At 32.7% G+C, this 14,276-nt stretch overlaps 1 protein-coding gene across 1 annotated transcript; it reads right to left on the bottom strand.

Moving 5' to 3' along the window:
* Positions 1-2,549: 2,549 nt before the first annotated feature.
* LOC112751025 (glutathione gamma-glutamylcysteinyltransferase 1) lies at positions 2,550-6,575 on the bottom strand. The gene is made up of 6 exons (XM_025800002.3): positions 6,241-6,575; positions 5,843-5,999; positions 3,702-3,940; positions 3,399-3,562; positions 3,261-3,312; positions 2,550-3,061 (listed from the first exon to the last, which is right to left on the bottom strand). Exons 1-6 carry the CDS (start codon positions 6,496-6,498, stop codon positions 3,047-3,049), a joined length of 885 nt encoding a protein of 294 aa, XP_025655787.1. The 5' UTR covers positions 6,499-6,575; the 3' UTR covers positions 2,550-3,046.
* Positions 6,576-14,276: the final 7,701 nt, after the last annotated feature.

Raw genomic sequence — 14,276 nt, 5'->3', positions numbered from 1 at the left:
TAACATCACCATAAATTTAAACCCAAAAAGAAACGAAATCTTTATATATATACAACTTGCTATGTACTTTTCAAACCATAACTTGTACGTTTTTAATTTCTTTAATTTCTTGTGCTAGAACTTGGAAATAAGGGCTTTGATGATAAATTATAACCGGGATAATTGTTATTTTTTTATGCTAGTAATTTACCGAATAATTAATTAATATGGGGATATAACGAATAATTATGAATTAATAAGTTAAATTCTATGTGATGGTGTGCCAAAAATTCTTATTTCAAATCTTACACATAATCTTTATTACCGTTTGAAGAGTATCTACTAATTAATAACATGAAGTATTGAACAAAAGTACTGGTTTATTTTGTATCAAATAATGGAGCATATTTTGTCATTTTCTAATCATTGAAAGATAAATTCACAGTTTTTTGCCGCGGTCCCGCTCGTCACTAATATCTAGAAGTAACCATTGTTGCTGTGTCAAATGTCGGTGCTATGCGTTGCCTTTTGCCATGCAATTATATATTTTTTATATACACAACAAAAATATTTAAAAGCTCATGTCTTTTTCTTCACATCGTTTGAATTTAGTCAAAACCTTTGGGTGTAAATGTCCAAAAAATAACAAAAAAAAAATAATAATAATAAAATAAATGAATAATGAGAAAAGGGATATAAATGTTTTCTATCAATAACTAATTAATGGAACAACTAAAAACCTGGAATACTTGAAATGCTGTCTATCAATTGTATTCTGAATAATATAAGAAGGTTTTAAATAAAGTACTAAATTCGAAAAGTATAAGATAAGAAAATACATTAAATCAATTTAATAATCAATAAATTTTATATATTAAAATTTTTTCCACTCAACTTTAGTATTTACTGATAAACTAAAGAATTATATATATATATATATATATATATATATACTTAATCTCAACTATAAATTGAATTAGAAACCATTTAAAAAGTAACAAAATATTTTGTACTTCTATCTATTTATCTAACTAACTTTACTGTTATTATTATTAATCAATTTTGGTATTTTTTTTAGTAAATGATTTAATAATTATTAGATACTCCATAAAATATATAATGGAAATATGAGGAATTTAGTGCATATTTTTCTTTCCTAAAATACCATTCATCATATATAATTCATAAAAAATATGTTTAACTATTTCAAATACATACTCAAAAAAAAAAAAAAAAAACCGCATTAATACTTTTAATATATCAGTATTGATAATGAATAAACAAAAATTATTTAATATTTCATATTTTCATAATATTTAGGTTTAACTTTGGTCTTATAGTTTTATTAAATTTATAATTAAATTTTTATTTTTTTTTTTAATTGAATTCCTACATTCCTTTTAATTTTACAATTAGGTCATTTTTATGTCAAAAATATTAAAATTAATATAATATTTCTCCCAAAAAATATGTGATCAAAGATCTAATTAAATTCTTAATTGTGGATACCTTCAATTTGCAGAGAAATATTCAGTTAACTCTAACATTTTATACACTAGAAAGAACCTAATTACAAAATTAAAAACAACGTATGTACTCAATCGAAAGAAAAAAAATTTATAAGAACCCAATTACAAATTTGGTGAAACTATAAAGATTAACAGAATAATTAAACCTAATATTTAATTATGCATTCTTTGATATATTTATATAAAGCTTATTTTTATTCTTATGTCCTATTTATTTGCCTCTAATATTTAAAATTTCTTCCTCATTCCTTTGTCCACATGTAGAAATTGGTGAAAATACAGTTTTGAAGTACACTTAAAAAGCAAAGAGAAAACCAAAGAAATTTTTATGAGATAGGGTTAATTACTACAAAATTAAAAAAATATATCAAAAGACAGCTTCAAATTTAAATAACAGTAGCAAAAATAACAAGAACAAGCCAATTGTCTTTAAATCTGAGCAGAAGTTCAAAAACCAAGAGTAGAGAAATTGGAAAGAAGATTCCCATCATAGTTTGTGAATATTGCTCTCGCTACCTCTTTGATCATGAATGAGATTATATCATTTAAAAACAATGCTTCACGAAGCATAATTTCGTTCCTTATATATGAAGTTGTAAACATGTATCAATTCAGTAACAATGCAGATTCTAACACTTAATTATGTATTTAGTTACAAGTCTTGACAAAAACAAAGCAAGTCCATTGTGTAAATTAGACAAGATTCAGAAGAATCAATTGTTTTTAACTTTAATTTATAAGAATTGAAGTGTATCTATCATATATAAATTATCACTCTATAACATCCATTCCACTGTGGACTAACATCTTGTAAGAATTATATTAGAAAAGTCAACGATATGCAAAATAAGACACATGTTTGAAAAGCCCCATCTAATCCTATATCCATACTTAAATTTTGATACCTCTTCCATGAGATATAAGTGTATGAATATTTAAGTTAAGTGTATGAATATTTAAGTCAGATATATTTGGCAAACATATTAAATTATTTAATGATTTATAATACTATTTTTATGTAAAGATATCATCACGAGAGTATCTGCTTCTTAAGATAAATATTTATATGGTAACATTTTCACATGAAAATGACATTGTGAATCTTTAGATGGTTAGTCAAACATATTTAGTCAAACATATTAAATCATCTAATGGTCTACAATGCTGTCATCGCGAGAATATTTACCTCTTAAGGAAAATACTGAAGGTGGATACTCCTATGATAACATCTTTACACGAAGATAACATTATGAACTTTTAAATGGTTAGTCAAACATATTTGGTGAAACATATCAAACCATCTCATAATCCATAATACTATTTTTATGTGAAGATATTATCGCGTGAATATCCACCAAATCTTAATAACAAGCCCTGCTTTTTCCTTGTGCTAATACTTCAACCCTGCCGTCTTGTTTCTTCATCTTTGCAATCACTTGATGAATTCCTCAAAATTAGATAGAAGTGGTGTGGCTAAAAAACAACCATAATGAATTCTTTCACATCTTCTGATTGTAATAGAAGAGAAACATCATCCGTTAAGAATTTGAATCCTGTTTCCAAAAAAACCAAACAACACAATTAGTAGTTTCATATAAACTGAAAGATGAAAGATTATCACATAAAAGAAAGTATCTGAATTGTATTATCATTGAATATGACGACAAAAAAATATCAAACAATTCTATATCCATATTTTTTATAGGATAAAACAACAACTTTTGGGTTGATATATGAAGGAAATAACAATACCAGAAAATTAAGCATGTCCAGTTTGGTGTGAGGCCTTGATATAAGCAAGAACCTAAAAGAGAACAATTGGAAAAAATTAATAATTAAACCATCTATATAGATATAAAATTTAAAGAATAAATATGAATGAAGAATTACCCCCTTGTTTGTCCAGTGGATTCAACAATATAGTTCATGCCTTGCCAAAGAAGTGCAAGTGGAACCCAATGGGGAGGATACTTAAACCGCGCAACATCCAAAATAAGTACCATGTCCTTGCCAACATGATAGCCTCCGATAGGAGAATAGTGCCCAGCTCCAGTCTGCAGTGCCAATTTAAGAATTTTTTCATTACAATAAAATATATGCACCAACATTGTCTTAGTTGTTTACCAAAACAGATTCAATCATCAAACAAACATGTAAAATTTGGAAGGACAATTTCAAAAACCATCAGCATACTTGTTTCAGAGCAGCTCTGTAGTATGATACGATTACATGACATTCATCAGAAGTTGAACATTTGGTGACGTATTTGCGAAAATCATCGATAGTGCTATGGCTTGCACGAAAGGGTTCAGCTTTTGCTCCAGCACAATGAGCTATTGATACTAGCTTCTCAAATGAGATGCCATTAGCTTTTACCTTTTCCAAAGGTACACAAGAATCTAACATTGATTCATCAAACCATCTCCAAGGTCCTACACAAATAAAATTTTCCAAAGGCAAATATATTGAATAGCAGAAGTGGAAAACCAACATTGATTGGATTTCATCATTTGAAATCTAAGTACAAATCAGAAATGCAGATATTAAGAAGTTTACAATATATACATAGATCGATTTTGATGCATCGACATAGAATGGTTCAACACTTTTCATCCAGAACATGTCTCTGTTTGCGGCATTCAAAGTAGTAAGTAGTAAAGTAAGTTATATAATTTAGTTGACAGGTATTATATAGATGGTTAGTTGTCTAGTGATTCTTTTTCTATTATTTTATTTTTTTGCTTTTAAACATTATCATTGCATACAAATTAAAATGTAATAAGAGATATTAGGCTACTAAGGATAGTGGAACTGAGGGCTAGGATTTAGTATTGTATTTGGTAGTTAAAAATGATAATTAATATTTTAATTTCAAAATATAAAAATTTTAATTTCTACAATATTACCAGAAAATAGAAACACATAGACTAAAACTTTAATAATATTTATTTTTAAAAATATCTTTATCTAACTTTTTAGAGTTAATATTCAAAATGGTCCCTGAAATTTGACTCCCGACGTAATTTAGCCCTTAAACTTTCAATTGACTCAAATTGTACCCTGAAATTTTGATCCGTGCCTCAATTTGGCCCTTTCGACATTTTCCATTACCGGAAAGCTAACATGGCAATTTTAAATAACACGTGGCAGTTAGATGATGTGGCCAAAATTTCCAAGGCATCAATTTAACCCCTCACAATTTGAATATAAAACCTAACGTAGCCCCAATTCTTCCAAATCGTAGTAGTCTCTCCAAGAGTTGGGGAGCAGCAGCCAAGGCTTAGGTAGTTCTAGCAGAGCTCGTTCGCATGGTGGCTGGGTGAAGAAAACGATTTGTATAGAGAATTATATTCATTAATTTTGCTCTCTGTATATGCTTATTGATGAATTATATTCATTGTGGTACTTGCTGTTTTAGATAATGGAAAGAAAAGCTAATTCTGATGCTACTTTTCTTGATATTGAGATATCGTATTATAAGAAGGGAAAACACTACTTTTCTTGATATTGAGATATCGTATTATAAGAAGGGAAAACACGTTGAGGTGGAGGAAGTTCCATTTGAAGGTTCTAAGGAAAGAAAGCCATTGAGTGAATTGGATGGTTTGAGTTTGGTAAGGCCTATTCTGACTAAAGGGGCAACCTTCCAATCCAATATAATAGACAGTATTCTTTTTATAATTTTTTTTTTAATATTCTCTTATGTATATTATTATTTTTTATAAAATTTCTGTTTTGCACTAATTCATCAATCAGAATTATCATCGGATGCCACTTTGAACTCAACATCATACTTCAAGATTAGAGAAACTACTACGATTTGAGAGAATTGGGACTGCGCTAGGTTTTATATTCAAATTGTGAGGGGTTAAATTGATGTCTTGAACATTTTGGCCACATCATCTAAATCATCTAACTGTACAATGCCACGTGTCATTTAAAATTGTCATGTCAGCTTTTCGGTAACAACAAAAGTCGAAAGGGCCAAATTGAGACAGGATCAAAATTTCAGAATACAATTTGAGTCAATTAAAAATTTAAAGACTAAATTATTTTAGAGATCAAATTTCAAGTTTGAGTATTAACTCAATTTTTTATTATCTAACTCTATCCCTTTTCTCCTAAAAGGGGGACAAACCAAAGCTGCGAAACGGCAGGACAGTCGGCGAGAGTATTTTAGTAACTTCAATTTCTATTTTTATTCTAAACTAAATAGAATATTAAAACGTAATTCAGTGCACTCTACATCAAACAATACAAAAGATCTAATTTCTGTCTCTCAGTTTGCCGAATAAAAGAAAGAGATATAATTACATTGATGGAGGCAAACTAACCTTTCCATTTCCTTCCAGGGTCGATGGCAAGAGCATTCAAGATCATCGATAGACTAGCGAGACCACAATAAGTAAGCTCACTTTGTGTTTGGAAATAGGAAATCAAACTATTGAAGCCTTGCATAGTTCCATTTTGAAATGCTTCAAGGAAAAGTTTCTATCCTTCAAAAAAAGAAAAATAAAGTAAGATAAATTACATAGAAAGTAATAAGTACAAGAGAGGAAAGTATCAAAGAAACCATGATTATAACCAGGTATTTGCTATATAAATTATAAAGCTAAATAGTAATTATAATACATATATATATATACCTATACGCTGATAATTGTACAAGCACATCATGCATCAATAAATTGGCATTAAGAGTGATAGAGAATGGTTTGAAGCAAGTATTGACCTTGCCATTGCTGGAAACGAAATCAACCGCAGGAGGCGAGGGAAGAAGTCGTTTGTAAAATCCTTTAACCATTATGTTCTCTGGCGGCAGTGAAGGTGAATGGAGGAAGCTGTTGGAAGAAGAAAATGAGTTTTTCTTTAAAAACAAAAAACGGTTAGAATATCCATATGGTGTAACAAATTTGAAATTATGGCCAGAAAAGCAGAAAGGCGAAAGCAGATCATAAAAATGAGAGGGATGAGTTGAGTTTTGGGTCATGTCGTTGTTGGGCCATAATAGTCGGAGTTTGAATCCGTAACAAGAATGATATTGATTAGAAGATAATTCAAAAACACTCTATAGTAAAACACACTCATTGATTTTCAATTGGGCATATTTATGATTATATTTGTATTTGATTTAGATTTATTGCATAGAGATTTGTCTTGGATTGGGAAGATTATTATTCTATAAGATTTATTATTTAGAATGGATTGATTTTATTTTTTTTCCCCTTTATAAAGGTTTCTCACAAATCATCACATAATTACACTACAATCCAGACAAATCTAAAACCCAGAGCACATACATTTGCCAGCCTTCAAAGATACTAGACGCTCAATTCTATCCAGCATTTTTTTTTTCTTAAAGGCCAGTTTTCTTTTGTTTTTTCGGCGGTTATTATTATTATTATTATTATTATTATTATTATTATTATTATTATTATTATTATTATTATTATTATTTCTTCGTTGTTATAATTATAAAGGAAAGAGTTTATTTTTGCTAGTTCTCATTTTGTTTTTCAAATATTAGGAAGAATGTCTAAATGATAATTTTATATTCTATATACAATTTGAGGGTAGTTTAGTATCTAAATTCGTCTTGAGAATAGAATTGAAAGTAAAAGATGAAGGTGTGAAATAAAAGTTAATACTCAAATTCGTCCCTGAAAGATACTTCGATCTCCATATTAGTCCCCAAAAAATAAAGTTAATCAAAAGAGTCCTTGAAAGATACACGACTGAATCAGGTTCATCCTTCCGTCAATTCTCTTGATGACTTGGCTAACGTCTGCTGACGTGTGACGTTAACCTCCACGCTGGCAGACAAGGAAAACGACGCCGTTTTGATTGAATGCCCTGCTAGTCATGATTCGGCGTCGTTTTGTGGCCAGAGTCGATTCAAAACGTTGCAGACTCTCACTCCATTCCATAACAACTATCTCCATGTTTGGCTCCAAAATGTTTCATCTCCCTCAAGCATGCCTTAACCCTTTCACATTGCATTCGAACGTCGCCATCCACGTTTGTCATTGTTGGTTGACGATCAAAGCAGAGTAGGTGTTGCTACTGAGAACAGAGGTCGTTGGCTCTGTTAGCAACATTGATTGTGGAAGAAGCAATCGTGACGGTTAGAGGTACGGGGTGGCGTTCTGTATGTCTTTGTCTGATTTCGGGTAGGGGTTTAAGGAGGCTAAGGGTTTGTGTGACTATTATTGAAGATTTTGAGTGTGTCAGAATGCATTACTTTGACTGCCGTTGTGATGATATTTAGTTATGGGTCTTTCATTTTAATGATGGTTATTTTTCCTTGTTGCATGTTTGTTTTGGGGTTAGGGTTTGTTATGTTATGATTGAGAATAGCTAGTGGCAATCTGTGTGGGCTAAGGATGTTTTCTTTTTTGTTATTGTAGATGGAAGTTCCTCCGATGACTTTTGTGTTTCACCATGGTGGATTGTTTAAAAAGAATGTGGAAGGAGATATGGTATATGAACCCGATAATACAGAGGTGTTGACGGGGGTTGAAGGAGACACGCTTGACGTCTTCTTTGTAAGGGGTTACTATAGGGAGTTGGGTTACATTGAAACTGGAAACTGTTGGTGGAAAGATTGATAAACCACTATTTTATGGTTTATCTTATGCTCAATTGAGTGGATTTTATCAATCTTTCATACACTTATCCATACAAAATGCATGTTTTACATTCTCCTTCCTCATTTTGTGCTATGATTGAAAACATGCTTCATTGGCCTTATATTTGCTAATATTAATCTTCTCTTATTACCATTCGATGCCTTGATATGTGTGTTAAGTGATTTAAGAGATTACATGGCAGGAATGACTCAGATGATGGAAAGAAAATATGCAAAAGTGGAAGGAATACAAGAAATTGAAGGAACTGCAAAGCTGTCCAACCTGACCTCTTTGCACTCAAATAGTCATAACTTGAGCTACAAAGATCCAAATGACGCGGTTTCAGTTGCGTTGGAAAGATAACGTCTGGAGCTTCGATTTGATATATAATTTGTCATAGTGGCCGTACAGATAGGCGACGCGAACGCGTGCTCCACGTGGATGCGTCGCAGTGACGAAAATCAGCGTGGTAGATTTCGCCCCAGCAATTTCTAGGCTGTTTCTGACCCAGAAAATACAGATTAGAGGCTATAAAGTGGATGAATTCATTCATTCATAAATGAAGCTTTAATAATACACAATTTTAGGGTTAGATGTAATTTTAGAGAGAGAGGTTCTCTCCTCTCTCTTAGGATTAGGATTTAGGATTTCTATTATGTTTAGGCTACTTCTTTTCAATCACAGGTTCAATGTTCCTTTAATTTATTTTCTACTTTTATTTATTCTATTACTTTAATTGTTATTTATCTTTTCAATTTGGCTTATGAACTTCATGTTAGAGTAGATTTCTTTATTTAATATAATTTAAGGTATTCCAGATTTAAGATTTCTTTCTTTTATTTATGTTACTGTTGCTTCCCATTTGAAGGTATTTTTATTCAAGTATATTTTCTCCCTTTTTGCTTTGGTTAATTAATTAGTAACACTTGAGTTATCAAACTCAGCTGTTGATTGAAATTGGAATTCTTTGCTGGTTAATTTGTACTCCAATAACTCTAGTCTTTCCATAGAAGTTGACTAGGACTTGAGGATCAAATTAATTAGTCCACGTGACCCTCTTTTGTTTAGCAAGGGTTAGTTAAAGTGGGAGCAGAATCTAATTCTCATCACACCTGATAAGGATAACTAGAATAGGATTCCAAGTTCTTATACATTACCAAGAGATTTTATTATTATTAATTTATTTTTCTCGTCATTTAATTTACTTGTTCCTTATTTAAAAACCCAAAATTCTACCTTTTCATAACCAATAATAAATCATAATTCCCTGCAATTCCTTGAGAGACGACCCGAGGTTTCAATACTTCGGTTATCAATTTTATTGGGTTTGCTTTAGTGACAAACAAAACTTTTGTATGAAAGAATTCTCTGTTGGTTTAGAAACTATACTACCAACGCGATTATTTTTATAAAATTTCTTTACTAGCAAGAATCCGATCGTCAAAATGGCGCCGTTGCCGGGGAATTGCAAACGTGTGCCTTATTATTGGTTATTGTAAATATTTACTTTTAAATTGATTTTTTCGAAAAAAAAATTCAGATTTTTATTTTAAAATTTTTATCTTATCTTAGTTTTAAATTTCAAAATTCAAATCTTTTTCAAAAATCATATCTTTTTCAAAATATTATCTTATCTTATTTCAAAATCAAATTTCAAATTTCAATATTTAAAATCCAAAATTCAAAATTTAAAATTCCAAATTTAAATTTAAAATTTTAAAAATCAAACCTTTTCAAAATTTAAATATTTTTCAAATCTTTATCTATATTGTTGACTATTTTAAAATTTAAATTTCAAAATCTTTTAATTTAAAAACTTATATTCTCTTACCTAACTTATCTTATCTTTTCTAATCTTAAAAATCAAATTTTTTTCAAACCTTTTTTTTATTTATTTTATTTTATTTTATTTTCCTTTGCTTGTTTATTTGTTTTTGTTTTTAATTTTTATTAATTACTATGAGTTCTCACCCCCGTCGCTTTGAGTTTGGTTCCAATGTTGTTGTAAGGAATGGAAACTATAATGAAAATAGGCATCAGGGTTGGAAGAATCAAAGATGGAAGGAGCCACAAGGATTTGATCAACCCTCTTGGCAACAACCCCCTCCAGTGCGCTATAACCAACAACCATTCTGTGATGCATACCAAGACAATAGTTATGGTGGACCCTTTCATGACAAACCACCTCCACCAAATTACTATGGTCAAGAACCATTCCAAGGTGCGTACCAAGATGATAGATATGGTGGACCCCCTTGTAGTTACCAACAAGGCCCACCATATGCTTATGAACCGCCTCCCCAACATACCTTTGAACCACCATACTCACAAGCCCTCTACAACCAAACACCTCCATATGACCCTAACTCGTATCCACCCCCAATTTCAATCCGATTACTCCCAAGAACCATCACTCCCCTATGCACCATGTTCATATTCATCACCCCAAGAATCAATGGAGCAACTCAAGGAAACAATGAAAAAATTTCATGCCACCCTCCACCAATTGAATCAAGCAATAAATCGATTACCCTTTCGACGTTCGGACACTCAAGGAACCCCCATGGCTTCATGTGGGCAATCTAATGAAGAAAGCAGCATGAGGGAGATACTAGAAACTCCAATGGACAGTACGGAGCATGACTTTGTACTGGAACAAGTGGAGGAAGCTGTAATTATCGAAGAAGAAGAATTGGTTGAAGACTTAGGAGATGCTGAACCTCCATGGGAAAGTCAAGTTATAGAGCCTCCCTCAAAGACGTTTGAAATTGATGTTGAGGAGGGTGTACAACCTCCAATGCATATCATGGTTGAAGACTTTGAAGAGGTTGATCAAGAGATGGATTCAATCATTGATGAATTCTTATCTACAATTGAATCCTCTCCCATTAGACTTGACATGGAAATTAAAGAAAAAAAAGCACAACCTCTCATGTCCTTGGTGAACAATGAAGAAGAGATCAAATTGGAAGAAAGCTACTAAGAGGAAGAGGTTGATATTGAAGAAGCTTGCAAGGAGGTGGAAGTTGTCAAAGAAGAGCCCAAGAGAATGGAGCTGGAAATCACCTTGCCAAAGTTGTTGGAGACCTCTCCCCCAAAACCATCACCATCCATTCCTTCATTGAAGTGGGTAAATCTTTCATCTCTAAGCTTAATTAGCTCACTTGAATATGCTTTGCTTGGGAAAGATGGGCAACTCAGAGCTCTTTGTGACTTTAAGAGTAAGAGGGAGATGGTTAGTGGTAGGAGTCGTCATGAAAGATTCAATATGGTGGAAAGCTCAAAGTTTAAATGCAAAGGTTGGTGTAAAGCTCAACTGAATGGGTCTAGGAAGTTGGTTGGCCGCTTTAGTGAGAATTCAGATTGCTTGCTACCCGGATGGAATCATGATGATCAACAAGAAGACAGGTGTAAAAGCAAAGTCTGGGACCCCAGAATTCAGTCTAGAAATCAACACTCTTGGGGCCTTGTCACTTGCTTTAACCTGCTTGAAGGCTTTCTGGGCCTAGTTTAGGATCCCGGAGGCCATTGGAATCACAAACATTGGTGGAGATTCCTGGATGAGTTCAAGCACAAGCCACCATAACAAAGGACTCCCCAAATGTCCAACTTAAGGACTTTAACTAAAAGTACTAGGTGGGAGACAACTCACCATGGTATGATCGTTCCTTTTCTTCAATTTTGATTTTATTTCGTTTTATTTATTTTTAAATTTTATTTTATTCTATTTTTATTGAACCTGGAATTATTCATAGCATCCACACTATCATTGCATTTTGCATCCTGCATAAAAAAAAAAACACGCACGTGACGCGTAAGCGTCGCTGACGCGTCCGCGTCACAGGTGCGTTGGGAAGAAAATAAAATTGAACAAAAAGTAACGCGAAAGTGTGGCTGGAGGCGTGCCTTAGGCACAAATATGACCACGAGACCGCGTCGCTGACGCGCCCGCGTCATTTGAAAAATAGCCTCCCCACGCGTTTGCGTCACCCACGCGAACGCGTGGCCCTGCAAAATCGACGTAAAGAGGTGTATGGCAGCAAGTTATGGTGGAGTAGGGCTGGAATGATGCTAGAAGCACAAGCCCTATCACGCGACCGCGTGCCCTACACGGCCGCGTCGTCCTCCAAAAATGGCCATCCACGCGATCGCGTCAACCCAAATTTTTGGCAAAATGGGTTTGAAACAGAGAGTTGCGCGAACGCATGGCTGCCCTCGCGCCATTCGCTTAAATCAAGTCACGCGACCGCGTGACCCACTTGTCCGCGTCACTTGACAAAAATCACACACTACGCGATCACGTGACCCACGCGTCCGCGTCATATGCGACGCACAACTTATCCATATCAGCTAAGATATCTTATCTTTTCTTCCCCAAATCCTAATTTCTTTCTTCTTCTTTCTTCTTTCTTTCTTTTCTTCTCCCCCTCTACTCTTCTATCCCTTTAATTTAATGCATTTATTTGTTCTTTTTTCTTCTCAATTTCATCTTAGCTTAACTCCTTTTGGTTTCTTTTTCAATTCTTTTTCATACATTTTTATGTTGGTGTTGGAGTTTTATTTGGATAGTACCTTATTTTATTTGAGCATGTGGCTATTCTGAGGAGAGATTTGACAATTGACATTTACTTATGGCTCTCGTATATATTTGGATTACATTATTTTCATCCCTATTTTAACTTGCACACCAAGTGTTTGTAAAAAAGCTTTTATGGCATTTTGAATCTTATTTTATTTTACTCTTTCACTTGCATACCTCTTTTTCACAACACTTGTGCTCCACATGTATTTGGAATTATCATTCACAATTGTCATCATTACACATGCTCTTTAATTTGGCACATTTATTACTTGATGCTTGAGCTATGCTTCTCATGCCTATTATTTGCATGTTTTTACCCTCTTGCATCTAATTATTTTGAATTGCCCTTTTTGATCTTTATTGTTGTCTTCCCTACATGTTGTAGCTACCATGTAGTTGGGCTATCATCTTTCCTTTGGCATTCCTTATCACTTGGAATTTCCTCCCTTCTGGTCTTAGTTTTCTATATTTCACACTCTTCCTTTTTCTTCTTCCTTAGGCATGGGTACCAAGAAAGGAAAAGAGAAGGGCACTGACAAGACACTGGCACGAAGAGGAACCAAGAGACCTCCAGCTAAGGCGCCTCTATCTACAAGCGTCAGCTGTAGCAACCCGTCCACTTGTACATCTCAGCATGCACCGAGGACGGTGCAATCTTTAAGTGTGAGGAGGTCGATACCGACTTTCATGGGTTAGTTATTTCCTTCTCAACACCAATATTCTATTTTCTTTGTTTGTTCATTGTTACATTTGCATATTTGATTGCATGTTTGTTTGATTTTATGCATTTAGTTACTACTTGGTTGAAGTAATATTTTCTTTTTCAAGAAATTTTTATAGTATTTCACCAATTTAAATTAAAAACTTTTGTGTTAAACTTGTTGGAAGTTGTATTTGGAACATAGTTTAAAGCTAGAAACATACAACCTGTAAGACTTGAGCTTAATTACATGGTTACATTATTTAACCATAAATTTTTATTCTTGTGTGTTTTCTTCTCTATGATTGCAATCTTTGCTTTGTTCCATTCTATATGTCCACTATTTAGTGTATTTACATGCTTGCATATGATTGAGGCCATTATTTGTTATTAGCTCACTTATCCCAAATAAGCCTACCTTTTACATCACCTTTGTTAGCCACCTTGAGTCTTTTTATCCCCATTTATTCTGTTCTATAACCACATCACTAGCCTTAAGCAGAAAAATAATTAAATATCTCAATTGAATCTTTGGTTAGCTTAAGATAGGGATTGTGTAACAATTAAGTGTGGGGAAACTGTGGAAACATGGGTTAATAAGGGAATGTGCTATGTTTTTACTTTGATAAAATATTGGGAATTTGGGTACCTACTCATGTGAGACTAGAAAAATTAAAAATCCATATGCATTGATAAGTTATGTTTATTTTTCTATTTAAAAAAAATCCAAAAAAAAAATCAATAAATAAGTAAATAAATAAGGGGACAAAATTACCCCAATGTTAAGTTAATGAAAAATCAATGCATATGTGATAACATTAAAGAAAAGTTGATACATGAGTATGTGATGCAAAAGT

This window comes from Arachis hypogaea, chromosome 15, assembly GCF_003086295.3.
Source record: "Arachis hypogaea cultivar Tifrunner chromosome 15, arahy.Tifrunner.gnm2.J5K5, whole genome shotgun sequence".
Lineage (NCBI taxonomy): Eukaryota > Viridiplantae > Streptophyta > Magnoliopsida > Fabales > Fabaceae > Arachis > Arachis hypogaea.
Note: the sequence above shows the minus strand (reverse complement) of the source record. Positions and strands in the feature narration are given on the sequence as shown.